This window comes from Typha angustifolia, chromosome 9 (assembly GCF_048772165.1).
Source record: "Typha angustifolia cultivar Huaian chromosome 9, ASM4877216v1, whole genome shotgun sequence".
Taxonomy (NCBI): domain Eukaryota; kingdom Viridiplantae; phylum Streptophyta; class Magnoliopsida; order Poales; family Typhaceae; genus Typha; species Typha angustifolia.
This window is the reverse complement of record NC_133247.1, coordinates 4080470-4105226: the sequence shown is the minus strand read 5'-3', so window position 1 is coordinate 4105226 and position 24757 is coordinate 4080470. Positions and strand designations below refer to the sequence as shown.

Genomic DNA, 24757 nt, shown 5'->3' with positions numbered 1-24757 from the left:
AGAGTTTAAATGAGTTGGAGAAAGATCATTAGAATATAAAAGGAGTATCCTTTTTCTATAGATATAAATTCAATATTAAAATAGATTTCATTATTATAAGCATAAGCTTTGAGCTGCATGGCATTATTTAACCTGGAAGTTTAACTTAGGACCTGGAATAACTCAACCCCCAAGGGCCCCCACAAGTTCTTTTTCCAATTAAAACAAGGAGATCTATACTTTTGCCCTTTCCTTGACAGTATATAGAGTTCTGTTCCTGTCCTGTCTCTGTTTTTACAATGTGTGTTCCTTCCATCTCCACCTCCTCATTGTTCCTGTTCCAGAGATAGAGAGGTACCTGGGTTTCTTTTCTGCAGATGAGAACATCTTAAAGGTGGAGATGGGAAGGAATTTCTATTTCCTATAAGTACAATAAGACCCCGAGACAAAAGAATACAATATACTTTTGCCCTTTCTCTTGACGGGAGAATTCTGTTCTGTCCTCTCTCTCTTTCTCTACTTTTACTAATGTGTGTTCCTTCCATCTCCACATCCTCATTGCTCCTGCTCCAGAGATAAAGACGAGAACATCTTAAAGGTGGGGAATAGATATAGTAGAAGATCACATGAAAGCTTTTCTGGCTATGTGACTGCTTCAACTGTTTGCTCTGCAAGTGCTCTCTCCTTTTATCTCCTTCTCTCAAACCTCATCTGGAGGTCTCAAGAATTCCTTCTTTGTGGTATCTTGTAATTATACTTGTAGTATGTAAAAGTTTCCTTGAGCATTTGACTTGATTAGTGCTTTCTAGCCATGGACTTTGCTCTGTTCTGCACTAGAGTTAGTGTTCTGGTCCTCCTACTGGCTCTCTGTTCTCCTAACAAGTTCATCCAGAGCCCTATGGACTTTGACCCACTAAATCTTGTGCAGACCACCACAACTGCATCCGTAGATTTTGGAAGGATTCTTTTCAACTCTCCTTCTGCAGTACTAAGGCCTCAATCCCCGAGAGACATCTCCATGCTTCTTGTCTCCTTGTCTTCTTCGTCCTTCAGCAAGGTGACAGTTGCAGCAAGAGGTGCAGGGCACTCCATCCATGGCCAAGCCCAAGCTCTTGACGGCATTGTCATTGAGATGGATTCTCTCCCTTCCAACATAGAAATCCACAAGAGAAGAGAAGGGGAGACTGGATTTTCTTATGCAGATGTCAGTGGTGGAGCTCTCTGGATGGAGCTCCTGGAGGAGAGCTTGAAGCTTGCGTTGGCTCCGAGGTCTTGGACAGACTACCTCTATCTCAGCATTGGCGGGACTCTCTCCAATGGTGGGATTAGTGGACAGACCTTCAAATACGGACCTCAGATTAGCAATGTCCTGCAACTGGAAGTGGTGACAGGTGAATCAAGACATTAAACATAACACCTTTTTCTTTCCTTATTGTCTTTTGAGATGCTTAAAGGCTATAATTAGACTTTCAATTTCTATTTTGCAGGAGAAGGTGAGCTGGTGACATGCTCACCAACCAAAGATTCTGAGCTTTTCAATGCAGTTCTTGGTGGGCTCGGCCAATTTGGCATTATAACAAGGGCAAGGATATTGCTTCAAGATGCTCCAGAGAAGGTAAAGCTCAAAGGCTTTTACCACTCAACACTTTGCCTTGTATTATAGATGTGATCTTTTGGTTATAATTCATTGGAGATGGATTGTTACATCCTTAGGTGAAGTGGGTCAGAGCCTTTTACGATGATTTCCACACCTTCAGCAGGGATCAAGAGCTGTTGCTCTCAATGCCAGACTCGGTGGACTATCTTGAGGGGTTCATAGTTCTCAATGAGCAATCCCTTCATAGCTCTTCCATTGCCTTCCCTGCCCATATGGAATTCATCCCAGATTTTGGCACCAAGGCCCACTCCAAAGTCTACTACTGTATAGAGTTTGTGGTCCATGAGTACCAGGACAAAGGCACCAATGCAGATCAAGTAAGCCCCTCATATGCCTATTTCCTCAAAATACTTGTCGACTAATGATAATCCCCTGTATCAGGTTGTGGAGGAAATCTCAAGGCAAATGAGCTACATGCCATCCCAAATGTACACTGTGGAGGTCTCCTACTTTGATTTCCTCAATAGGGTCAGGATAGAGGAGATGAGCCTGAGGAGAAGAGGACTTTGGGAAGTCCCCCATCCATGGCTCAACATGTTTGTGCCAAAGTCTGGGATAAACCAAATTAGGGACCTGGTGATGGATAATATCTCAGCAGATGACTTTGAGGGCCCTATTCTCATTTACCCATTTCTCAGAGACAAGTAAGCAATGTTCTGATCAACTAGTTTATATTGTTAGAACTCTTTGACTGTTATATTCTATTGTAAGATATATGGTAACTTCACAATACTATTTCCCTGTTCAATATTGCCAGCTTCTTTGATTTTGCCTCAGTTGGTGTTTGACCAGTCCAGTGCCATCTATTCCTTGTGAATTAGTAAAGTATTGAATTTAATAACTAGGTTATATTATGTTGCTTTCGTTTAGGGATTGCTTGTGGGTCTCTGTTCTTCACCATCCATCACCAACTAGAACAACAATGTCAAACCTAAGCTGCTTGAGCCTTTGAAAATTTTTAAGAGTTGACACATGATTAAAAAGATTTCCTTTGCTATTCTAAAAGAAAGGTGTTGCCATGTTCTCTAATAAAGCTGATTAAACAATGCATTCTTCACATTCATGATTACAAGTACTAGCATCAAGTGACAAAAGATTAAGGTTTGACCTGTCATTAAGAATGTCTTTATTGTTTATTTGTCCTTCAAAAGACTGTTCAGATTTTTCCTTTTTTCAGAAAAGTAGATTTTTTTAATATGGATAAATATACAGTGCAAATAATTGAACATCAAAGTCAAATCTAAGTTGCTTGATTCTGTAAGAGATTTTGAGTCTGACTTTTGATCCAAGTTCAATGTATCATTCAACAAACATATTGATTATGTCAGACTGAAATTATAGTCAAACAAAAATTGCAGCATTTTGACATTCATCATTCAAAGGGCAAATTAAACAACCATAATTATAAGCCAGTCCTTCTCAGTATTCAATGCTTGATTTAGTCTTCACTTCCTTTAAATGATCACTTATTCTTGCTATTCCACATTATATTCTTGCTTTGCAATTTGCATTTTTCTGTACTTGTTATATCTATCAATCAAAGAAAATAAACTAAACTGCGAAATTTGTGCATAAATATTCTTCTGGTATAGTTTTGGATTTTACATAATTGTCACTAAAGTCTTTTGATTCTTTAAAATAGCCATAGTCAGTTTTTAACATAATATTCATAGAGTATTTCTAATAGATGGTATACCCATCAAAACGTATGGTATTTATATAGATACTCTCCCAATTATTTTCAAATTAAGTCTCAAAAATTTAAATCTATGAAAACTAGAATAAAGATATTTTTTATCTTTTCTATTTAAATCATTTTAAAATTTAAAGTTTAATTAACTCTAAAGGATAATGTTTTAAAATGATATAGAAATAAAACCATGTATTTTGAGGGGGTAGATATGCAAATATCTACTTTAGAGAGGCATACAAGTAAATAATAGATTTTTGAAGAATAATTATGTAACAAACTCTTTCTTAATCTAAGTTTAGTCTTAATTATATTTCACTGAGGGGCTTATATAATTTCCATAGCAATTATGATATTTTGAAGAATATGAAGATAATTCTGATATTTAAAAAGTTATGTAAAAATTCCTATAATTTGAGTCTTTCCTCAGAGTTGTCGTTTAGATTTGGTCAATGGATTCTTTGATACTGAACTATCTGACAAGAAATTTAAGCCGCAATGGAAGTCCCTGGTTAAAAACAAACTCTCCTATGGTGGGCTCCATTAGAGTAGACGATGCTCCTTTTTCTACGAGGGAAAGTCTTGGGTTTCTCCCGAGGAATTTTTACTTCTGAACCTAAAATAAGATTACTAAACTATTGGGGTGTTAAGTGGAAAATTGTCCAATATTTGGCAGGTGGGACACCAACACATCGGTCGTGCTACCGGAGGCAATGCCGGGATCAGGGGAGCAAGTGATATATGTCATAGGGATGCTTCGCTCCGCTAACCCTAAGTCGTGCTCCGGTGGTTGCCTCGACGAGATCCTCCACCGCAATACGTGGCTGGCCAAGACTGCCGGAGAACACGCCGGCGCGAAGCAGTACTTAGCTCACCATCCATCGCCGAGCCAATGGACCGACCACTTCGGTCGCCATTGGCATCGGTTTGCCGACCGGAAGTCTCGATTTGATCCTCGGTGTATTCTCAGCCCCGGCCAAGGAATTTTCTCAAGAATCTATGCTTCCACTTCCTCCCACCGATGTTAAGATCTTATCCGTATCCACAGTGATCATCCAACCTTCCAAGCTAGACATGAATGATGTATGTATTGAATGACAAGTTGGGGATCATGGAATGTTGTACATGATAAGAGAGAGAGATTGTGACAGTAGGCTTTAAATTTCATTCAAACTTAGTTTTTAAAGCTTATATCGTTCAACTGAAGATTGGACACTGCTCACTATTTTTTTGGGCCTTTGATTCCAATCTCTAGCCCAATAATGAAATGCAAGTCCAATCACTTGTAAGCCCAATATGCCGCCAACCTTTGCTGCCTTCACCTTGAATCGTGGGCTAAGGATATAGCTGCTTGTGCGTTTGAAAATTAACTACACACATTTTCCACACTATATGTATATTTTTTCTATAATTAAGTGTACACATTTTTCTGCGTTATATTATATATCTTTCTATAATTAAATGGACACAATTTGTGCACATAGGAGTCCAATGTTGCCAAATAGAAAAACCTAATATAATTAAGTTGCAAAAGGCTTGCATGGATTAATACATTTCCTTTTTATTAAAGAAAAAGGTTGGGCGGAGGGATTGAATAGCCATAGTGAAGGGGAGAAGAGGAGGCTGCGGTGACGGTGATTCTGCTATAGCAATAAAGCAATGGAGGAGGAAAAAGGATGATGGTGGAGAAATAGAGGAAGAAAGATTTGGTGGAACCATCGGGGAGACAACGAATACAATAGAATCTTGTGGAGAGGGAAATGAGAAGAGGGCGGCAAGGGAGAATTTTTTTTAAAAAAAAAAAGAAGAGAAAAATCTCCTAATGGAAAGAAAGAATTTCTCCACTCCACTTTACTACTTGGCATAAGAGAAGGGACAAATCGCCGACAACACCCTTAAGACAAGAATAGAAAGAAACCAAAATTCTGCTAGAGCCGACATACATACTATATCCAAAGATTCTTTATTATTTAATCTTATTTGTACGTAAAACCACTTTACTAAATATCTTCTTCTTAGATAAGTATTTTACAATTAAAATTCTTTGTTTTTTTTATAGCAAAGACTTTGATTCAACTACTCGTGAGACATAGAAAAAGTTAGAATAATGTATTAAGCTCTTGTGCTCTACCACCTAATGGTTTCCTCCAATTGCTATGCTAGAAGGACAAGACTTTTCCAAGGTGATCAACTAATTAGCTTAGGCTCAAGTTAAGTGAATTGAGTCTTTTGAACAAAAATTTAAGTTCAAAATTACTATCGAGTTAGTTTGATTATATCCAAGCTCGACTCAATAAAATTCAAACTCAAATTATATGTAAATTTCTCTCGGCTTGAAATAAACTTGAATTGGCCTCATTTAAATCTCAAACTTAACTCGAGCTCGGATTAGGTTTAGCACAAGTCTCTTGTTTACACTTAATTTTAGGCTTACAATTAATTTCAGAGAAGCAACTCAAGTCTCTTGTTTACACCGCCAGGTCTGATATAAATCGTTTGCATTCTTTACTTAATTCAGATAATTTATGCAAATTAAATATTGGTTCTTATACTTTCAAGTTTGATCTGTACACTCTGGATGGATCTCTTCATGCTAAAATATAACATTTGGAGATCTCTATGCAAACAGAGGTGTATGGCATATGCTAATACTAGTAGGAAAAGATATTCTCCCTTTTCTTTCTCTTAACTATATGCATTTTGATTTCATGGTCCTAATATCAACCTTGGTAGGTGTGGCAAATAGTGCTTATTAAAGAATAAAATCTAAATATTGATATCTTTCTTTTCCCATAGATTAGATTAGATTTGATAGGCGTTCTTCCTCGAGGAATGATGGTTCTTTGGATTCAATGTTCATATAGCTTAAGGATGATAATATAATACATCTTTGAGCTCAATTATAATTTTAAATGAGCCGGGCCTGTTAGAAATATGTACGAGTTATTGGACAAAAAATTTAATAATTATAAATTATAGATAATATTTATATATAAAATAAATAATAATTTTATGTTTATCGAGTTGAGCTTATGTGAGTTGGCTTGCACTCAGGCTTAGCTTATTTAAATTCGAGCTTAGCCTAGCCTAAGCTCCAAGTTGCCCATTTATATTAACATCCATATACTTTCATCTCTATATTTTGGTTTAAATGGCTCAAGAACACCTTGCCATTAGTTTGTTTAATGAATAGATGAATTAAATTAACTAAGATGCAAAATGACCTAAATATAGATGAAAATATTTATTTAAATCAAGGTACAATAAGATGTCTTCTATCTCGTAAGTAACATAATATATTCTAACTGCTTAGTGGTTGTTTGGTGAAAATTAATTATGGATGTTCTTGAAACATTGAAAGCAAAATATTATAGTATCTATCCACGTAGCGTATTGCAAATAGTAATAATAATATCTTGTGAGTGCAATATATCTATCAATATATATATATATATATATATGCAAGTATATCTATTATATATACAGCAGTGATACAGTGCCAAGTTATTCTCCAGTCAGAATAAATTCAAGTTATCTCGTGTATCCAACCTCTCACTGGAGTTTATTCACTGCTATTCCTACAGATATAGTGCTTATTTATTACCCAGATCGTCCTGCTCCATGAAAGATACGAGATGAAGACCATCACAGTCTTAGAGGCGGCTTTATTTATTCTGAATCCCTGTGGCAAAGATACACACGATTTCCTATATCTTTTTCTTATCTCTCTTTCCTCGGCTCTGGTGCGATTCGGTGATTCTTAGCAACCTATACAACTTTCTCTCTATCTATATATATTACCCCAGAAGATCACTAAGCTTCTCGTTCTAAGAAGAAGAAGAAGAAGAAGAGAGCAGAGAGAAGGTTCTTTAGTTGATTCTCATGGCGACGACCAGAGGAGGTAAAGTAACCGGCGGCGACGGGAGTACAGCGAAGCCGCACGTCCTCGCTGTGGATGATAGCTCGGTCGACCGCGCCGTCATCACCAGTCTCCTCCGCAGCTCGAAATATCGAGGTATTATTCCTCGGATAACTTTATCCATTCCACCAGAACACGAATAGTAAGTCCCTTTTTGAGACTATTATAACGGTTTTGTACAGTTACGGCTGTGGATAGCGCAAAGAGAGCTCTAGAATTGTTGGGCTTGGTGAGTTACTTAATCTTGTTTAAAGGGAATAATTCTGGTGGTCTTATTCTTGGATTATGAATGGAGTTATTCGACGTAGGAGCCGAATGTGAATATGGTCTTCACGGATTACTCGATGCCGGGCATGACAGGCTACGAGCTTCTCAAAACTATCAAGGTAGTTTGCAAATTAATAATTATAATTATTAAGGTTCAGATGTTGTCATATTTACGAGTAATGCCATTTGTATTTGATTGTTAGGAGTCATCTAATCTGAGACAAATCCCCGTCGTGATCATGTCCTCCGAAAACGTACCCACAAGGATCAACAGGTTAGGATACCATAAGGGCATAATTGTCAATACAACCACATAAAAATTATTATTTATATTATTATAATAATATATTTAATATATATAATTTTAAAAAGAATCCATGAATTGGTTTCAGGTGCTTGGAGGAAGGAGCCGAGGATTTCTTGCTAAAGCCTGTTCGACCGTCCGATGTGGCCCGTTTGTGTAAACGTGTACTACATTGAAGATCAATTTTTTTCTTTTAATTTAACCGATGGACTTTAATATATGAAGTTATTATTGCTATTCTCTCGATTTTAACCTTAAAAGAAAAATGCCAAAGGACAATAGTCCTCTTTGTATGGGTTGATACCAAGTTCTATTTGCTTATTATCTACATGGTAAGATATATATATATGGTAAGAGATCTCATTATAGTGATTGGAAAGGCTATAAGCCTTATAACCTATTAAAGTTTACGTATTTTGTTTATTTGCTTATCCATCATAAATTCGAGCTTAGTTGCACTAAGTAAGCGTTAGACGATTGAAGCATCGTAACTCGTACTAGGATACAAGAAATTCCTGCACCTTCGCTTGCATAGAATCCGTTTATTTGGTACAGACCGAAGTCTTCGGATAACCACGTGGTCCGATCAGATAAGCCGATGTGCTTATCAAACCCTCTCCAGCGTTGACGTAGCAATCTTAGGGTTTAGGGTTTCGGAGTTGGAATCCTGTCCTCGAATCCAAATTTCTTGTCATGGCCTTTTCCTGCCCCAGCTTCGGAGCCCGTGAATCCTTACTCTCCACGGCCTTCCCCGATCTACGTACCGACTCCTCCGATATCCTCCCCAAAATCCGAATCGAAATTAGATGCTTCGCGCCGCAGCGAAATCCCCGATCGCTTTCTTCTGCTTCCTCTCCGAAAGGAACCTCCTTTCCCGCTTCTCATGCAGTCGAGAGGAGGGACCTCTTCGCCGAGAAGGGCAAATGGATGACCTTCGTTGAGATGGAAGGCGGCAATGGCGGCGGCGACGGAAAACTGCCACCTGGTGGTGGCGGTGGAGAAGGAGACGTTGGGGACGATAGAGAGGAGGAAGAGTTCGGTCCAGTGATGAACTTTGAGGAGGTGATGAAAGAAACTGAGTCTCGAGGGGTGAGGCTTCCGGCCGATATGCTAGAGGCGGCAAAATCTATTGGGATCAGAAGAGTTCTTCTATTTAGGTACTTAGATCTGCAGGTAATCCTCTACCTAGTTAGAATCTGTGCGCAAAGTCTTGACTTGGTGTTAAAAGATGATATCTTTTTCGGTGTTTCTACTTAAAAGGCGTTGCCTGGGCTGCTGGGTGCTGCCATAAGGTCGTTTTCTATGCTTCGGAATCGAATGCTTGCAGATCCAACCTTTCTTTTTAAAGTTGGAACGGAGGTCTGTTAGTACTGTTCACTTTTGGCGTTGTCTTAGAATGGAAATTAGAAGCAGTTGAAGGACTCTCTGGTTTTATGCACAATGCAGATTGTCATCGATTCCTGTTGTGCCACATTTGCTGAAGTTCAAAAGAGAGGAAAAGATTTTTGGGCGGAATTTGAGTTGTACGCTGCTGATCTTTTGGTTGGAGTAGTTGTGGACATTGCTCTCGTGGGTTTGTTGGCACCTTATGTCAGATTTGGACGACCTTCCATGCCGACAGGTTTTCTCGGAGGAATCACACGCGTTTGTGGAGCTCTGCCTAGCAGGTGAGAAGCAACACTGTTTTGATGGGATTGGTATCATATTAACAAATTTAAACAGTTTCTTTCTTTTGGGCCTGAATTTGTGATTAATTTTGTTCCTGCTGAAGTTGAGCAGTGCGTTTTGCATTGTGTCAGTATGAGAATATGGGCAAAGTACTGTGGAGTCAGGATAATGATGGTTCTCTTCTATCCAATAATAGTTTACAATTTAATGATTCAATTAAAAATTTTCTGTGGAGAAGCCTTCTCCTTGGAATCTTGTGCTAGTCCCATGACTAAAAAAGGGTCCAGCATCCCAGAGGAAAGGTTTTTGTTCAATGATTTCTTCGTAGGAAAGGCAGAACGTTAATCAAATAACTGGTTGCTTTATATGCTTCCTGCAGAAGATAGTGAAAATCTTGGCTACTTCTTTCTGTTTGAATGCCATCAACTACTGATCCAGAATTATTGGTACTTCCAAAAATTGACTTTAGCTTTTCGTCATGGGAATGGACTTTAGATGATATTGCAGGATCTTCTAGTGATTCATTTTTTCAAGTGTTGCTTTGATCTGCTTAGTACTCATGGGTATCTTTTTCTTACTGCTGCCATTCTCTTTGGGATTTAGATATTATTATAGCTTTATGTATTATTTTATATTGCATTCATTAGGTTTTATTACAATTTGAAGCAATTAAGGGTCACACGTACTGGTAGTGTGCATGATGATGGAGTTGCAAACTTGCAATTCATCTTCCATGTCATTTTTCCTTGTTTAGCTTGCACATGAAATGGCTCTCATTCTTTTTTGCCTGCTGTGAATTTTGTTGCTGAAGTGTTTTTGAAGCTGAAAGGCCAGGCTGCAAATTTACTCTTCAACAAAGAATTGGGACATACTTCTATAAGGTACCAAATTATTGAAAAGTTAGAGGTTCGCTCCTTTAAATAGCTGTCGAGGTGGCTATAATTATCATATAGAATAATGCTCGCACAATTTGAAAACAGGGAGTTTTGTATGGCTCAGTTGGATTTGTTTGTGGTATTGTGGGCCAGGGCATTGCTAACACAATTATGACTGCCAAACGGTAATTCTTTTCTCTTCGTACATCTGACAGCTTGTCTCCTGTTGAACTGATACATTCATTTTAAGAACTGATATGGTACTTAAGTTTTCATGTTAAATTATCCCTTATGCCTAAGGTTGTCCTTCGCTAGATTCTACATTCTTCGAAAAAAAACATATTGGATTTGACACATTGCCAATGGAGATCCTTTATTATTGTATATGGTGTCTTGATTTCCATATATGGGATTTTACTTTCCTTGGACCAATGAAAGAGTACCTCACTGATATTAAGCACATTAATATTTGTTTGCTTAAATTCTAGTAATACCTTTTGATTCTTCATTCTTGTCTTAATCCTGATGGTAGCTTCTGATATGTCATTTTGTTGGGTGTTTCTTTTGTATAATTTCTAGGTCCATGAAAAAATCAGAAGAAGATATACCAGTTCCACCACTTGTGAAAAGTGCCGCTCTTTGGGGTATGCATGTACCACAAGACATGATTCAGTTTAACTGTTCTATCTTTGGAAGTAATGCTGTACTGAATTAGTTATGTTTTAACAAGCTTTACTCTAAAGTTAGCTGCTGAAAATCCAGGTGTATTTCTTGCTGTATCATCCAACACTCGTTACCAGATCATCAATGGTCTGGAGCGTGTAGTTGAGGGATCACCACTAGCCAGACGTCTGCCACCTGTGGCAATGGCTTTTACTGTTGGCGTTCGTTTTGCCAACAATATCTATGGGGGTATGCAGTTTGTTGATTGGGCTCGGTGGAGCGGTGTTCAATGATGGTAACAGTGCTTTCTCCTTTTATCATCTCATTTGCTGATTTTATTTTGTGCTTGCTCTATGGATACACCTAAAATTTGCGATCCTTGTTCCATGAAGTATTAAACTATGAGAAATTAGTTTTTTTAATAGTTGCAAGAATCTTCTATTAAAGGTGCGAACCTGGATTAGGTTCTTCTCTCAACCTTCACCCTCTTTCCCACTCATTAAAAACTTGCTTGATTGAACTTTTCTTTAAGAGTTCTACTTATCTGTTGAGATGTGCATCTGACATATCTTTCTAACTAGACATATGAATTACTTTCTGCACTTTGCTGGTCAAATAGTATTGGAAATTGAGGAACTACTGAACTAGGTGTGAAAATAAAGTAAGACTACTGAATGATGAATAATCATTCTCACTTTATGCCCTGCAGATCAGGGAAGAGCTAAGATTGATACTGATGCAAGATAAGATAGTTTGAAAGGAAAATTTTGAAACTTGCAAGAACTTTGCATCATTAACTTCTTAAACAATTCAATACCAGCAATCAGATTGATATCACAATATAGATTAATTTAGGGATAACTTTTGCTATCCTTTATTGTACTTCAGAGGAGTTTGCTACTTAAAATGCTCTATATTAATTTAGTTCGAGAGTCCTTACTATAGGCATATAATTTCAGTTCTCTTTATGGCCCTTCAGCTGACAAGAACTGTTCTTTATCTAGCGTACATACAGAAGAATACTATAAAGGGCAAAATCAAAGTATATGCATACTGTGTTCATGAAGTTAAATTCCGTTGCAAAACCTTCTTATCCTTCACATTATGATATATTTATATCTTGTGCTTCATCTAACCGTAAGTACATTTTATCTTTCTGTAGATTTGATGTATGGCCATGAAGTGCCCTTACATTTTTCTGTGTAGATTTAATGTATGGCCATGAGGTGCCCTCTTGGAGAAGTCTTGGAGGAATTGCCCTGAGAATTCAATCAGTTGGGCCTTCTTTTTCGCCGCAGCAATAAAATAACATTAAATCATGGTTCAGTTTTAACATAGAAATTCTTGTCTTCTTGGAAAGCAATTAGTTGATTTATTGTGTGATGCACTAAATTATCCTGGGGGGTTTAAAAAAATTGTTGAATGCGAGTTTCCGAACTCAGTTGAGAGGACTGTGCATCATATCTTTCTTAATTATTATTATTATTATTGTTGCTGTTAATACTATTTTCAGAAAGTGCTACTCTGTTCTGAACATTGAATTCTTGTACATCCAAATGTTCATATATATTTTTTTACATTTTTTTTATAGTCGATGTATATTTTGTTACAAATGCATACAATTTACATTTGCAGGTCACACTAAAATCCATTACTCCAACAAAAAAAATAAATAAATGCACTTCTATTTGTGTCAAAAATGCACTCACAGCTTATTCTGATACAAGTTGAACTCTTCTGCAAAATCCAGATGTTTGGTTTGCCATGAGACAGGAGCTACAACTTGTTATTGTAGCTCATTGTACTTCTTATGGAGCTTCTCTGATAGAGCCTAGAATTGGATCACAATTGCTGCTGAAGCAACTGAGAGGAGGCACTGTAATTGTTAAAAAGGCAGGATAGCAGTAGAAACTGAATACATTATCAGGATTATACAGAAGCCACAGATATGCCAATCTGCAACGTTCTTTTGAAATTAACATCTGCTAAAGGGAACCATGATAAGTTTTGAACAATTTCGTAGCAAGTGTACAAATCGAAGCAATTGTATAACCTTTGTCTTGGAGCTCTTCACATTCTGAATTCATCATTCAACGTCGAAACCCTTCTCTTGGAGCTCTTGTATAACCTCACTCCTCATGCGAAACCAGAGCTTCTGCGCTTCTTGCTCAAACTTTTTAGACTGCAACTGCTTCTGTATGTTATCTGAATCCTTGTCGGAATCGATGAATCCTTTGGGCCCGATGGTGGTGCCAAGAGTGCCTCCACTTTTGACGAACTCCTCGACTGCCTCTTTGTCACCTGGATATGGGAACATCCTGCGCTCGTACAGGTGAGCCATTTCTTTTTCTTCCTGGATTCAAACAATAATTAGATTTCATCTCTCGTGAGTAGGAGGTTAAGTTCATAATAATCGCCTTCCCTTTTAATGTAGCTATTGTAGGGCATATAATGGAAACGATCAAACTGGTGGTGAGAAAACAAAGTTTTGTTTACATCTTCCAGTTTTCAAGGTCAATTGGGAAAGTATTCCCATACCTTCTTTGATATTAGGAAGAAATATTGCTATAGTAGCGTAACACTTGCAGAGATAGTAATAATCATAGGAAAGCACAAAGAAAAAAGACAAATTTGTCATAATTCTGGAAGGAAATAAAAGAGGCCCATTTCACCTTTGGCCGAGGTTTAAGCGTCCACCATCCCAGCGGCGAGGTTTCATTCCACAACCAAGCAAGCCCGCCTAGGGCATACGTGCAGAGCATAGCTTTTCCCATTTGCTTCCAGAAGTAAGCATCATCCTTGTCAAATCCAAATCTCCTGAACCAAAAAAGCACGATCAAAGTTAGTAAACATCAACCGAAGAAGATTGAATGAGAGAGGAGGCCGCTGGAGAAGCCAATTGCGATCCAAGAGCTCTCACCTTAGAAGCTTTCGCGCTTTTGGGAAGTTGGCCAACATCGTGAGGAGTGGAGAACGGAGGAGGAGAGACGAGGCTTCTTGGTCTGGTCTTAGAGGAAACCCTAAAGGAATAAAGGCATGCCGTCCTCCGTTGGATGGATATCTAACGGTGAGAATGATACATATACAGGTCTATTTTGAGCCTAATTGATCGAACCTAAGCCTGATCAAGCTCGGCTCCACTTTCCCGCCCGTTCCTCTCTCGACTGCTCGCGAAGTGTACACGAACATGGCGCGACTTCTCCGACCGACGAGGCAATTCCTCGCCTTGTCTTCACGAAATCCAGCATCGCTGCTCTCCAAGTTCCGTGCTTTATGCTCAATCCATGGGCAGGACGATTCAAATGCACCGACTTTGATCCAGTTACCTCAAATTATCCCCTCTAATGGGGAGCCATTGGGGAAAGACTTCAGCATCGAGCTCGTCGACTCGGATCTCTGGAGCGTGTCGTTTGGATTGGCGGAAGCGTTGGATTCGTCCAAACGAACAGTTGGTGGGCTACCCGATGTCTCTCCGGCAGCGGAAGAGTGCCGAGATTTTGATGATGAGATTGAGGATCTGAGGTTGCGTAAGAAGCTGTTCTACAAATTGGATAAGGGATCAAAAGAATTTGAAGAGTACAGCTTCAGCTTTCACCGGAGAACGAAATCGTCAAGTAAGAGAAATAGTCGCACGGAATCTGTTCGACAGAGAGACTGTGAGAAGCTGGATAAGAAGAAGCTGAACTCGAAGGCACTATGCGATGACAGTACTAAGATTGCGAAGCAAAAGGCTAACATTTTATACCAAGAGAAAGTAAGATCTTTAAGTGAGAGTGGTGGTGTTGAGGGTAAGAGGGTGAGGACGCCGACATTTAATCAATTGACCGACCCTTATCATCTGCCATTCTGTCTGGATATTTTCATAACAAAAGGGTCTGTTCGGGCTTGCATTATTCATCGTATCACCAGTAAGGTCGTTACCGTTGCACATTCCATATCGAAAGACATGAAGTTCGACTTGAATTCTAGGAGAGATACAAAGGCTTGTGCAGCTGTTGGAGCAGTTCTGGCAAAGCGTGCAATTGAGGATGACATTTACAACGTGATGTACACACCGAGGAAGGGGGATAAGATTGAAGGGAAGATTGAAATTGTTCTGCAGTCTATCACTGAGCATGGGGTTGATGTGAAAGTGAAGCTCAAACAAACGAGGCCCATGAAGGTATGCAGTTTCAGCTCCATATTTTATTTCTATCATATTGTCAATTTTCATATAATACTCCTTTCTATATGGTCTGCTGCTTGCACTTGGTCCTCTTGTAAGTCCTTCTGATGGATTCAGGAAAGATTTTACTTTGGTGGTGAAAGTGAAACCACTTCCACCTTAGGTATTTAAGGGTCATGTAGATGATAGGAGGACTGCACTGATATGTTCCTATATCAAACAAGAATCTTATAGCAGTTCTTACAGTATAATGTTGAATATAATCATCGATTCTACACAGGATAAGGAGAAATATGAAGAAATTGTTTTGCAAAGGAAAAAAGAAACACGAAGGAAAAGCTTGAACTGTAGTACAAAGCCTCTTCTCATCTTCACATGATGGCAAACTATTGGAGAGCTAATATATCTCAATAGAATGCTATCCGACGTTATCATTTATCAGCTTGTATAATTTACCATGTTACGTTCTAAGCTTGCTGGATGCCATTTTGCTATCGAAAAGGATCCATAAATGATTTTGTTCATGTTCTTCTGTTCTTCATGTTCAGGTTTTACTTATGACACTCTTTAAGTTTCTAACCGCATTAAGCTAACCATGTCCATCTTTGTTTCTTTCAGAAAGCACCGTTTGTACAGGTTGATCAAGCTTGATGATAATTTCAGGTCCGCAGTTGGCATAGTTATTCCTGTATGAGTTGTGACTTCTAATACTTGTTTCTTTGACTAGTGGATGAAAGGTATAAAGCACTGAAATAAGGAAAAGAAGAGAAATACTACTCTTCTTGCTGGTCATCCCAAATGAAGAGTACCTTTTGTTCCTGCAATTCTTTTGAGATACTTGCCAGCTCGATCGCGACTCTCCTGTTTCTTCTCTTTGTGATGCAATGAGAACCTTGTATATACCCATCATATGTTTAATTACTGTCTTAATTAAGAGCACTGCAATTGACCATGCGAAGCTTACGGATGCCATGAGATTGTTTCATGATTATAGAAATATTGAATGCAAAGTTCTCTTGTATGTACTTTCAAAAGGGCTAACTCTACAAAACAATGTCGTAAAGGGTGAAGTACTAGATAGTCACTTGTATGCTGCAATGTTCCTATACTCCATGCAGTTGAGTGCCTTCTTCTTGGAAGTAAAAGTTAAGTGCCTTCTATGAGAACTCTTCAGTATTGTAAGCTTTCTCAGTTTAAAACTAGTATAAAAATCTAATGCGGAGTGTTTTTCCAGGGAACGTCTAGTCTCTGAACTTATTGAATTATTGGTAATTGTTAAAGCTTGTTTGCCATTAACAATATTTGAACCAATAAATCTTTTGAAGCAGATTTAACTTTCCCTCAAGATTTGGAAATAAACAAATCTTGTATGTAATACTTAATTAAACCTCTCTTTTCACCATACCATTGATCTAAGGACTAAGGTGCATTCAGTTCATATATGAGTAAATTTTCCTCAAAAATAGAGATTTGGACATGAAATCTAGGCATTTGCATAAATTTTTTTAAAATTTTTTCAGAAAAGGAAGATTGAGCTCTTGTTGTAACCACTCAATTTTAAGAGCTTAATTTCACTAATACTAAAATTTAAGGATTTTTTTTAAATGCAAATGCTCTCATGAATTTTGTTGTGATTAATATGTATGTGTGTGTGTGTGTGTGTGTCAGAAGGCAAATATGCACTCCCCTTCCCCTCCCAGCATCGAATACAACTCAAATGCTCCAAGTCCAACGTCGCCGACTCCTCTCCACGCTTCCCTCTCCACCCCTTCCCGACCTCACCACTCTCTCCTCCCTCATTGCCTCGCAACATTGGTCCCGCCTCCAAACCCTAACCGGCGCCACCACCGCCACCGCCGCGTCCGACCTCCTCCGCCGCCTCCTGCTCCCCACCCCAGCCCTTCCTCCTCTCCTCCTCCTCCGCCTCTCCCGCTGGTCTTCTTCCCACTTCCGCTCCCCGCTCCCCCTCGATCTCCACTCCCACCTCCTCCTCTCCCTCGCCTCCGGCAAGCTCTACTCTCACCTCCGCTCCGAGCTCCACTCCCTCGCCGCTTCACGCCTCCACTCCCCTTCCTCGCTCCTCCACTTCCTCTCCTCCCCCTCTTCCCCTTCTTCCCTCGCCCTAATCGCCGACTTCCTAGTCCTCGCCCTCGTCAAGGCTTCCCAGCCCTCGTCCGCCTTCGAGGCCTTCCTCCGGTCCGGCGACTACGGCTGCCGCCTCTCCGTCCTCTCCATCAACCCCTTGCTCTCCGCTTTAATCAATGAAAACAAGCTCGATCTCGTCGAGATCGTGTACAAACACATGCTCCGGAGAAAGATCGGCCCCAACTTGATCACATTTAATACCGTGATCAACGGTTTGTGCAAAGCCGGGAAGCTCCGCCGTGCCGGGGACCTCGTTGAGGATATCAAAGCTTGGGGGTTCTCGCCTTCGCTGGTCACTTACAATACCCTAATCGATGGGTATCGCAAGAAGGGTCGGGCGGGAAAGATGTATAAGGCTGATGCGCTGTTAAGAGAAATGGTGGCCGCCGGGATACGTCCTAATGTTGTTACTTATAATACTTTGATTGATGGGTATTGTAAGGATGCCAACTGCTCGGCAGCGATGAGGTTTCTTGACGAAATGAAGCGGCAAGGAGTTCAGCCCAGTGTGGTAACATATAATTCGTTGATTAGTGGGCTTTGTGGTGTAGGGAAAGTGGATGAAGCTATTAGTCTGATGAAAGAGATGGAGGCATTCGATGCGGTGCCTAATGTGGTTACCTTTAATGGGGTTGTCAATGGGTTTTGTAAGAAGGGGATGATGGCGGAGGCGAAGACTTGGTTTGATGAGATGATGAGAAGGAATGTTGAGCCTAATGTGATTTCTTACAATACATTGGTTGACGGATACTGTCGATGTGGTATGATGGAGGATGCAGTTAGAATGAAGGGCGTGATGATAGGGAAGGGGATTAGTCCTAATGTTTCAACATATAACTGTTTGATATTGGGCTTTTGTAGAGATGGGGATAAGAAGAGTGCTACTAAACTTTTGGATGAGATGGAGGAGAAGGGTGTAAGAGCTGATCTTGTGACTTACAATGTGCTAATTGGTGCATTGTGCCAACAAGGAGAGCTGGGGAAGGCAGTTAAGCTCTTAGATGAGATGTTAGATGTTGGCGTCGAACCAAGTCATGTAACTTATAATACTGTGATTGATGGATTCTGCAAGAAAGGGAACCTCAGGGCTGCATTAAACATGAGAACTAGGATGGAAAAGGGCAGAAAGCGTCCGAATGTAGTAACATATAATGTGTTCATTAAGTATTTCTGTGGCAAAGGTAAGATGACAGAGGCTAATGAACTTTTGAATGAGATGTTGGAGAAAGGGGTGGTTCCAAACAGGATCACGTATGACATAATCATGGATGAAATGATCCAAAGAGGATACATTCCTGATGTCAAAGGATATCTTTCCAATGATGCTGCTTAACACTCCATCCTTCAGGGTAAGTAAAATAATGTTGGATGCTTTGCTCTTTTTTTTTTTTTTTTTCCCAAATGATTTGATACAAGAAGCTATTGTTCAAAGAGTTCCTTGTTGGGAGATGCTCTAACTAATTGATGCTCACTCTAATTCAGGAATGCGTACTGTGGATTAAATTGTTACTCTGAGCCAATGGCTGACTTGATTGCATTTGAGTTTAGTTTTCTACTTCCCTTGCTAGACAAGTGAATAATACTCTACATGTGCATTCTTTGATTCTGAATGGAGTCACTGTTGATATGGGTTGGGTCACATGGTTGCAGCAGAGAATATTCTAGATATTAAGATCCTTTTTGTGACCATGTTTCAGAACAACTAATCTTATCTTGAAGGGTCAAAAAACTATATAAATCTTATTTCAAGGGTTGTAAAAAAGTGCTGTAATTGTAACAGGAAATCTGAAAGGTGATAGGTGATATATTATTTGGTGTGCTCAAATTTAGAACTTTTAAACAGTCAATTTCAGAGACATATGATTTAATTGTCAACCATTACTTGCAGGACATCACATGAGCTGATAAATGGTGGATTGTACTGCTACAAGTTGGCAGATGGATTGTGTGACCAATTAGATGACTTCACCATACTAAACTTCTTGTGCTGAAGGTAACTATTAAGAGAAACTCCTTACTGATGAGAACTTTAATAACTCGCGATGATATTGAACTTTAGTAGCACGCTATTAAATTAAGGATGAAAGATTACATCTAAAGCCCTTCTCTTTGCTTGGCAAAATAAATATGATGTTATAATGCTGAATGCTGATTGCTGCTTCTTCCTGGAAGGCTTTTCATTGTATGGCATATACACAACGTATGAATCTCTATATAATATTATTCAAACATCTAATTTCCTTTTAGCCCTTTATGCTCCGACTAAAATGTACAGTATCCAATATTGAAACAAATAGTGATGAACAAAATTGGTGATTGTTTAAATAGTCAAAAATTCATATGCTGAGAGATACTGATAACCTGAATTTGGAATAACATATTTAGCTAGATTACAGAAGTAGAGAGGAATTGTGAGTAATCCTACCATTTTTGTCTTCACGCAGAAAATATCAAAAGTGTTTATGGTGTCCAACATCTGGTGATATTCTCCATTGCAAAACAGGGAAATGTAGTACATTCGATGCTCTATCATACGTTTTACTAACTGCCTCATTAATAGCTTTCAGATAATTTAAACTTCAAGGTTATGCATAACAGATGGAGTGAGTTGAGATATTTTTTATTGTTTAGAGAGTTATTGTGTACCAAAAAATAATTTCAGAGGTCATTATTAAAAAAGATGGTAGTTCAAGAGGTGAAAAAGAAACTATTCCTTTTATGTTACCCTAATTATAATACAATATCAAGTCATGCTATTATGATAGTAAAGTACATTGTTTAAAGTTAGGTTGGATTAGAGTTGGTTGATGGCATATACTTTAGTAATAATGTCTTACTTCAGTAATTCCAGCTATTGGAAGGTGGCCACGCTAACATGAACCTAGTTTTCCTGAGTCAAGCTTGTGATGACTATTGTTCTAACCTCTTAGATGCCCACAACTTAAGAAGTTACGTTATTGCTAGCCAAGACTTTTATTACTTAGAATCATAGTAAGCTGCTTTTCTAACAACTAGTTGATCTTGTTAGCTCACCTTTTATTGTTTATTTTATCTTTATCACACGCCTACTTCTCATGTCATTTAGCTGCATCCTTTGCAACAGAAGGATTAATCTCTCTGTAGTTGTAGTTAGACCCATATGTCCAGTATTCAATCTTGCTGACTAGGAAATACTTCATTACTGTTGGAAATTATCCACATCTAACGAGTTTGTTTTATTTTATGTAGTCAGAATGTCACGCGGATGTTTAATTGTTGATGGAATATATTGTTCAATGCAGGCTCTTCTCTCCTATAGGATGCATGGAGATGCAGGCGAAATCATCCTAAAGCTGATTCCTTTGCTCTTGAGCCACTCAACTGAATTCTATTACAATTGCGTGCACTCTATTAAACCAGGTTAGATCTCATAAATTGCAACTGGTATCATGAGCGTCTAGGTTATCGGATTTTTTTCCCTATCTGACCCTGCCCCTTCAGCCCCAGCCCCCAGATACGGTTTGTATAAGTGGGACGAAAATAAAAAAATTCGAAACATCCAAAATTGCCATTACGTGCACTCTTCACGAGTAGGATATCGTATTTGGCAAGGATAAAACTTTAATATATGAGAAAATTGTGAGTTAATGTATGGGTTGGTGTTTAATTTGATCATATAGCTAATTATAGACTTGCCACATAGGACATCGTAGAATTTACACGATATTTTGAGAAGTTAGTAGAAATGTTACCTTTTGTCAGATTAATCTAGGATAAAACTTCACCTATTCGACAGGGATTATATAGTTTTCCTGTTGCAAGGGTTATGTCGAAAATACGACCCAGTGATGGTGTTTGATTAACCTCTCTTGCACGCCATGGGACGTGTCGCAGTTCTGGAATCTTGCAGGTACTGCGAGCCGACGTGTCATTTTTTCACTGGAAAGATATGAACCCACGTGTCATAACTCTTTGCTGTTCTCTTTGGTACAGCGAAGAGGCCATAAGATCCATCGAATCCGCCTATAAAGTCATTAAATAAAAGCACTCGGTGTTTCGCTGTTTGTAGGGAAGCAGCAAGCACCAATGAGCGGTCTGGCCCACCACTGCAATATATGTCTCCACCGCTACTACACTGGTCTCTAACGATGAATTATTCCCATTGCAACTCTGTATGAAGTGGTCTCCTTGCCTCAAAACATTCCTCCTCTAGGAGTAGGGCGATGAATCGATGATATGGTTGAGTGCTTTGGAAGCAGCGAGTAGAGCCTCCTCCAAGGAGCAGGTGAGTGTTCCTGGACCCTGCTTAGTTTCTATTTCTTGTTTTTTTTTCCTAATCTTTCTATGCCACTAGTTGCTTTCATCTTTCAACAAGCGTCTTGAGTCTTAAGCTTCTCGTTTTCTTGCACTTCTTTTCCATTTATTATTTTATAATCTCTTCTTTGAAAGATTTCTTCTTGTGTTTGTGTGTGTGTTTCTTTTATTCTTGTTCGTTCTAATTCTAAAGGAGAAAACTTTGTTTTATTAAAGATTGTTCGAAGTAAATATTTCTATTGATGCATGCGACTAGTAGAGCAGTAGATATACACTAAGAAAAAGAGAGAGATATAGAGGTAAACTCTATATAGGGGCCGTTAGATTACTGCCTCACTCGGATAAATACTTACTGGATCATTGTGCTGCAGTATTATTAGCCTATGGCTGGTGGTAAATATTTCTTCTTTCAAGGTACTGATGGTCGTCAAAATAAAATAAAAAAAGAATAGTGGTGGTAAAAATATTTCATCTCCACCGTTGTTCTAACGGAACAGAGTTGCAAGGCAGCTCCAGTGCAGTCAGTCATTGCTGCAGTCGAGATGCTTAAACAGTAATACGACAGCCGATCCGGCGCTTCCAAGTAGCCTGTTTGCGGGATTTCCTGCACAAGATCTTCTACCCGTGAATGTCGCATTATTTTATTCCTACATCTCGATCCGCTAAAAACTTTTTCTATGAATTTGTTTTTCCTTCTGAACTACTGTTTTTTTCTTTATGACGCGTTGCCTCGAGATCTGTACCATAAGTTAATCGATTATTTACGTTTTCTATGCTGTTATTACTGTTTACCGCGCTGCCAATTTGGCCGATCTCTCGTCGCACTATTAATGCAGGCTGTTGCATTCTTTGTATCCACTGATGACAAAGCTGGCAGACAGTCACAGTACGAGCAGCATCGGTATAGTCAGGTTGCTCTCATAACAAACATCTCCGTAGTCAAATCCTGTAGCTCGTATCTCCTTCCCGTGTTGCCTTCGCTTTGTGTGTTGGACTGTTGGGTTGTCGTTGTTTGGGTTGCTCGCATCTCTCCGGATGGCGACGACCGACACTACCACTATACCTGCGAGCTGTCACCACCCATGTCGGTCCTTCACATGCCCTCCTTGGCTTCAAGCAGCCCTTGCAGGTCTCTCTCTCTCTCTCTCTCTCTCGAACTGCTCATATTCAGTGAACAATAGCTTTCGTACTTGCATTAAGATATAGCAAGCAATGGAAATATTGATAGTAATTTATTGTGGTTTGTAGAGAGCTATAACTTAGATAGTAATAAACAAAAAACAATTATTTCTCGTGAGAAACGAACATAGTCCGCGGGAGGTGGTTCTGATCATGATTACTTTCAATTATCTCATTGTCTGTCTATGAAATTTGAAATCAGAATTAATGGGAAAGAAATAGTGTAAATACCGTTGAATTCTTGAGCCCTCTACTAATACTTCTACATTGCATTGACTGCTATGAACTCGTATATCTAATTTTCCTTCTATCTAGATTTCACAAGGACGATATAGAAGTCGGTCATTTAATACCTTCCTGCACAGCTCCAAATTGTTACTCTGCTATTTACCGTAGTAATAAATTAGTGCGTATCTGTTCATTTCTTACATTCGGACCCATTTTGTCATTTAACGACAGATATCGAGCAGCGGGTCCGCACCCTCGCGGTGAGCTTACCGGACGAGGAAGACTCCGACTCCTTCGCAGAGCGAGCGGAGAACTACTACCAAAAGCGCCCGCAACTCATCTCTCTCCTCATCGACCTCCACCACCGCTACCTCTACCTCGCCGACCGCTACACCCAATCACTCCTCAAAGCGTCCTCCCACCGCCGCCGCATCTCCTCCGTCCCTTCCGAATCCGACGAGGGCGACGGCGACGGGGACCTCACCTCCGCCTCTGATGCCGAGAGCTCCCTCTCCTTCCAACCCGCTCCGATCCGCCGAGATCCGGGTCCAGATCCGGATCTGATCGTGGCGGAGCTGGTGGTGACCTCCGTGGAGCGCGACATTCTCGCGTCTGAGGCGGCGGAGGCGGAACGCCGGCGATCGGAGTATCTGCGAAAGATCGAGCTCCAGGGGAGCTTGGTCGAGGTGCTGGAATCGGAGCGGATGGTGCTGCTAGGGGAGAACGCGAAGCTAGGTTTCCGGTTAGCGGCTACGGAGGAGGAGGCGGCGGCGATGGCGGTGGATCTGGGGCGGGCGCGGAGGAGGGCGGCGGAGATGGCGAGGCTGGTGGTGAGGCTAAGGGAGGAGCACCGGGTATGCGTGCTGGGGAGGAGGATCGAGGGGTTGCAGGCGCAGATCTATCGGCTGGAGAGGAGGAATCGAGAGTGCTTCGAGGCGATGAAGGCGCGGGAGGAGGAAAAGGCGACGCAGAGGGATGAGGTGGAGCGGCTCAGGAGGGAGAACCGCCGGCTCGCGGAGGAGGCGGCTGCGAGGAGGAAGGGGAAATGGTGGTGGTGGTGGTCAGGAAGCGGGAGGATGATGGAGTGGGACACGTGCGGGAAGGGCGGGAAGGGAGGAGGGTGTTTTGGTTTTGTTGGTTAGGCAGTAGGCAGTAAGTAGGCACGGGTGGTTTGTATAGGAAGGATAGGGATGGTCGAAGTCGTCTACATATTAATATGGTTGTTGTAATGTGAGGTATGTTTTGTGATGTATGGACTTTTTGTTACCCTCAGTCAGACCTATTTTAAGTTTTCTCCCAACATTGCCCTTATTGAGTTATTCTGTGATGAATAAAGAATTAATGTGACTATTTTTTTGTTGAGACAAAAAGAGAGGTGTTGAGACAAGGAGACACAATCCTGCTATATATTTAACAAGGTCTCATTATCATAAATAAATATTTGTTCCCTCTTTTAACTCATAAATTTTATGTAATAAGTGAAATAATTATAAATTATATTATGTGAATTATGTTTGCAAATTAATTTGATATTTTTTTAATAAACTATCGTGTTATTTTTGTCTCACAAGAATATTTTTAATACAACTAATAAATGGCAACTTGCTTTCTCTCACACCTATGGGTTGAGAGCAGTTTAACAAGAAAAGATAATAGTAAGGAAAAAAAAAAGGTTAAATGGATCTAATTGATAAAAATAAAAATAAAGCGTATAACAAATCACCA

General features: G+C 39.7%; 7 protein-coding genes across 14 annotated transcripts; 6 read left to right on the top strand and 1 right to left on the bottom strand.

Moving 5' to 3' along the window:
* The first annotated feature begins 289 nt into the window (after nucleotides 1-289).
* LOC140767296 (cytokinin dehydrogenase 3-like) lies at nucleotides 290-4730 on the top strand. 2 transcript variants are annotated; one of them, XM_073107151.1, is made up of 6 exons: nucleotides 291-577; nucleotides 908-1370; nucleotides 1467-1594; nucleotides 1693-1953; nucleotides 2018-2280; nucleotides 4003-4730. In XM_073107151.1, exons 2-6 carry the CDS (start codon nucleotides 998-1000, stop codon nucleotides 4352-4354), a joined length of 1377 nt encoding a protein of 458 aa, XP_072963252.1. In that variant the 5' UTR covers nucleotides 291-577; nucleotides 908-997; the 3' UTR covers nucleotides 4355-4730. The 2 variants fall into 2 exon arrangements, with proteins under 2 accessions (XP_072963251.1, XP_072963252.1); XM_073107150.1 differs by having other exon boundaries at nucleotides 290-1370.
* A 2478-nt stretch (nucleotides 4731-7208) lies between these two features.
* Nucleotides 7209-7992, top strand: LOC140766835 (two-component response regulator ORR5-like). Its single transcript, XM_073106496.1, has 5 exons — nucleotides 7209-7341; nucleotides 7428-7474; nucleotides 7554-7631; nucleotides 7716-7786; nucleotides 7905-7992. Exons 1-5 carry the CDS (start codon nucleotides 7209-7211, stop codon nucleotides 7990-7992), a joined length of 417 nt encoding a protein of 138 aa, XP_072962597.1.
* A 471-nt stretch (nucleotides 7993-8463) lies between these two features.
* On the top strand, nucleotides 8464-12911 carry LOC140766903 (protein RETICULATA, chloroplastic-like). Of its 3 annotated transcripts, none has more exons than XM_073106581.1 (8): nucleotides 8464-8989; nucleotides 9077-9175; nucleotides 9263-9483; nucleotides 10296-10365; nucleotides 10465-10544; nucleotides 10939-11003; nucleotides 11122-11317; nucleotides 12773-12911. In XM_073106581.1, exons 1-7 carry the CDS (start codon nucleotides 8510-8512, stop codon nucleotides 11313-11315), a joined length of 1209 nt encoding a protein of 402 aa, XP_072962682.1. In that variant the 5' UTR covers nucleotides 8464-8509; the 3' UTR covers nucleotides 11316-11317; nucleotides 12773-12911. The 3 variants fall into 3 exon arrangements, with proteins under 3 accessions (XP_072962682.1, XP_072962681.1, XP_072962680.1); XM_073106580.1 differs by lacking the exon at nucleotides 12773-12911 and adding an exon at nucleotides 12229-12612; XM_073106579.1 differs by lacking the exon at nucleotides 12773-12911 and adding an exon at nucleotides 12185-12612.
* LOC140766906 (uncharacterized) lies at nucleotides 12905-14056 on the bottom strand. Its single transcript, XM_073106583.1, has 3 exons — nucleotides 13943-14056; nucleotides 13695-13839; nucleotides 12905-13375 (listed from the first exon to the last, which is right to left on the bottom strand). Exons 1-3 carry the CDS (start codon nucleotides 13978-13980, stop codon nucleotides 13109-13111), a joined length of 450 nt encoding a protein of 149 aa, XP_072962684.1. The 5' UTR covers nucleotides 13981-14056; the 3' UTR covers nucleotides 12905-13108.
* A 153-nt stretch (nucleotides 14057-14209) lies between these two features.
* LOC140766905 (uncharacterized) lies at nucleotides 14210-16419 on the top strand. Its single transcript, XM_073106582.1, has 2 exons — nucleotides 14210-15184; nucleotides 15806-16419. The coding sequence occupies exons 1-2, from the start codon at nucleotides 14210-14212 to the stop codon at nucleotides 15836-15838; spliced, it is 1008 nt and encodes a 335-aa protein (XP_072962683.1). The 3' UTR covers nucleotides 15839-16419.
* A 446-nt stretch (nucleotides 16420-16865) lies between these two features.
* LOC140766945 (uncharacterized) lies at nucleotides 16866-22599 on the top strand. Of its 5 annotated transcripts, none has more exons than XR_012105510.1 (6): nucleotides 16866-18681; nucleotides 19221-19325; nucleotides 20614-20731; nucleotides 21134-21221; nucleotides 21305-21596; nucleotides 22462-22599. XR_012105510.1 is itself a non-coding variant. In XM_073106651.1 (2 exons), exon 1 carries the CDS (start codon nucleotides 16905-16907, stop codon nucleotides 18663-18665), a length of 1761 nt encoding a protein of 586 aa, XP_072962752.1. In that variant the 5' UTR covers nucleotides 16866-16904; the 3' UTR covers nucleotides 18666-18681; nucleotides 18815-19114. The 5 variants fall into 5 exon arrangements, 1 of the variants encoding a protein (XP_072962752.1); XR_012105511.1 differs by having other exon boundaries at nucleotides 21108-21221; nucleotides 21381-21596; XR_012105508.1 differs by having other exon boundaries at nucleotides 21108-21221.
* On the top strand, nucleotides 21613-24399 carry LOC140766946 (kinase-interacting family protein-like). The gene is made up of 2 exons (XM_073106652.1): nucleotides 21613-22754; nucleotides 23264-24399. The coding sequence occupies exons 1-2, from the start codon at nucleotides 22661-22663 to the stop codon at nucleotides 24172-24174; spliced, it is 1005 nt and encodes a 334-aa protein (XP_072962753.1). The 5' UTR covers nucleotides 21613-22660; the 3' UTR covers nucleotides 24175-24399.
* The last annotated feature ends 358 nt before the right edge of the window (nucleotides 24400-24757 follow it).

Bases quoted from the DNA above. Each gene is read 5' to 3' on its own strand.
- LOC140767296 (XM_073107150.1), top strand. From the start codon at position 791: ATGGACTTTGCTCTGTTCTGCACTAGAGTTAGTGTTCTGGTCCTCCTA. The intron at 1,371-1,466 runs GTGAATCAAGAC...TCTATTTTGCAG, and splicing joins GCAACTGGAAGTGGTGACAG to GAGAAGGTGAGCTGGTGACA. The intron at 1,954-2,017 runs GTAAGCCCCTCA...CCCCTGTATCAG, and splicing joins AAGGCACCAATGCAGATCAA to GTTGTGGAGGAAATCTCAAG.
- LOC140766835 (XM_073106496.1), top strand. From the start codon at position 7,209: ATGGCGACGACCAGAGGAGGTAAAGTAACCGGCGGCGACGGGAGTACA. The intron at 7,475-7,553 runs GTGAGTTACTTA...TATTCGACGTAG, and splicing joins CTCTAGAATTGTTGGGCTTG to GAGCCGAATGTGAATATGGT. The intron at 7,787-7,904 runs GTTAGGATACCA...AATTGGTTTCAG, and splicing joins GTACCCACAAGGATCAACAG to GTGCTTGGAGGAAGGAGCCG.
- LOC140766903 (XM_073106581.1), top strand. From the start codon at position 8,510: ATGGCCTTTTCCTGCCCCAGCTTCGGAGCCCGTGAATCCTTACTCTCC. The intron at 9,484-10,295 runs GTGAGAAGCAAC...TTGTTGCTGAAG, and splicing joins TGTGGAGCTCTGCCTAGCAG to TGTTTTTGAAGCTGAAAGGC. The intron at 10,545-10,938 runs GTAATTCTTTTC...TATAATTTCTAG, and splicing joins ACAATTATGACTGCCAAACG to GTCCATGAAAAAATCAGAAG.
- LOC140766906 (XM_073106583.1), bottom strand. From the start codon at position 13,980: ATGTTGGCCAACTTCCCAAAAGCGCGAAAGCTTCTAAG. The intron at 13,840-13,942 runs GTGAGAGCTCTT...TTTTTGGTTCAG, and splicing joins AAAGCGCGAAAGCTTCTAAG to GAGATTTGGATTTGACAAGG. The intron at 13,376-13,694 runs GTGAAATGGGCC...GTTTGAATCCAG, and splicing joins CGCTTAAACCTCGGCCAAAG to GAAGAAAAAGAAATGGCTCA.
- LOC140766905 (XM_073106582.1), top strand. From the start codon at position 14,210: ATGGCGCGACTTCTCCGACCGACGAGGCAATTCCTCGCCTTGTCTTCA. The intron at 15,185-15,805 runs GTATGCAGTTTC...TGTTTCTTTCAG, and splicing joins AACAAACGAGGCCCATGAAG to AAAGCACCGTTTGTACAGGT.
- LOC140766945 (XM_073106651.1), top strand. From the start codon at position 16,905: ATGCTCCAAGTCCAACGTCGCCGACTCCTCTCCACGCTTCCCTCTCCA.
- LOC140766946 (XM_073106652.1), top strand. From the start codon at position 22,661: ATGGCGACGACCGACACTACCACTATACCTGCGAGCTGTCACCACCCA. The intron at 22,755-23,263 runs GTCTCTCTCTCT...ATTTAACGACAG, and splicing joins GCTTCAAGCAGCCCTTGCAG to ATATCGAGCAGCGGGTCCGC.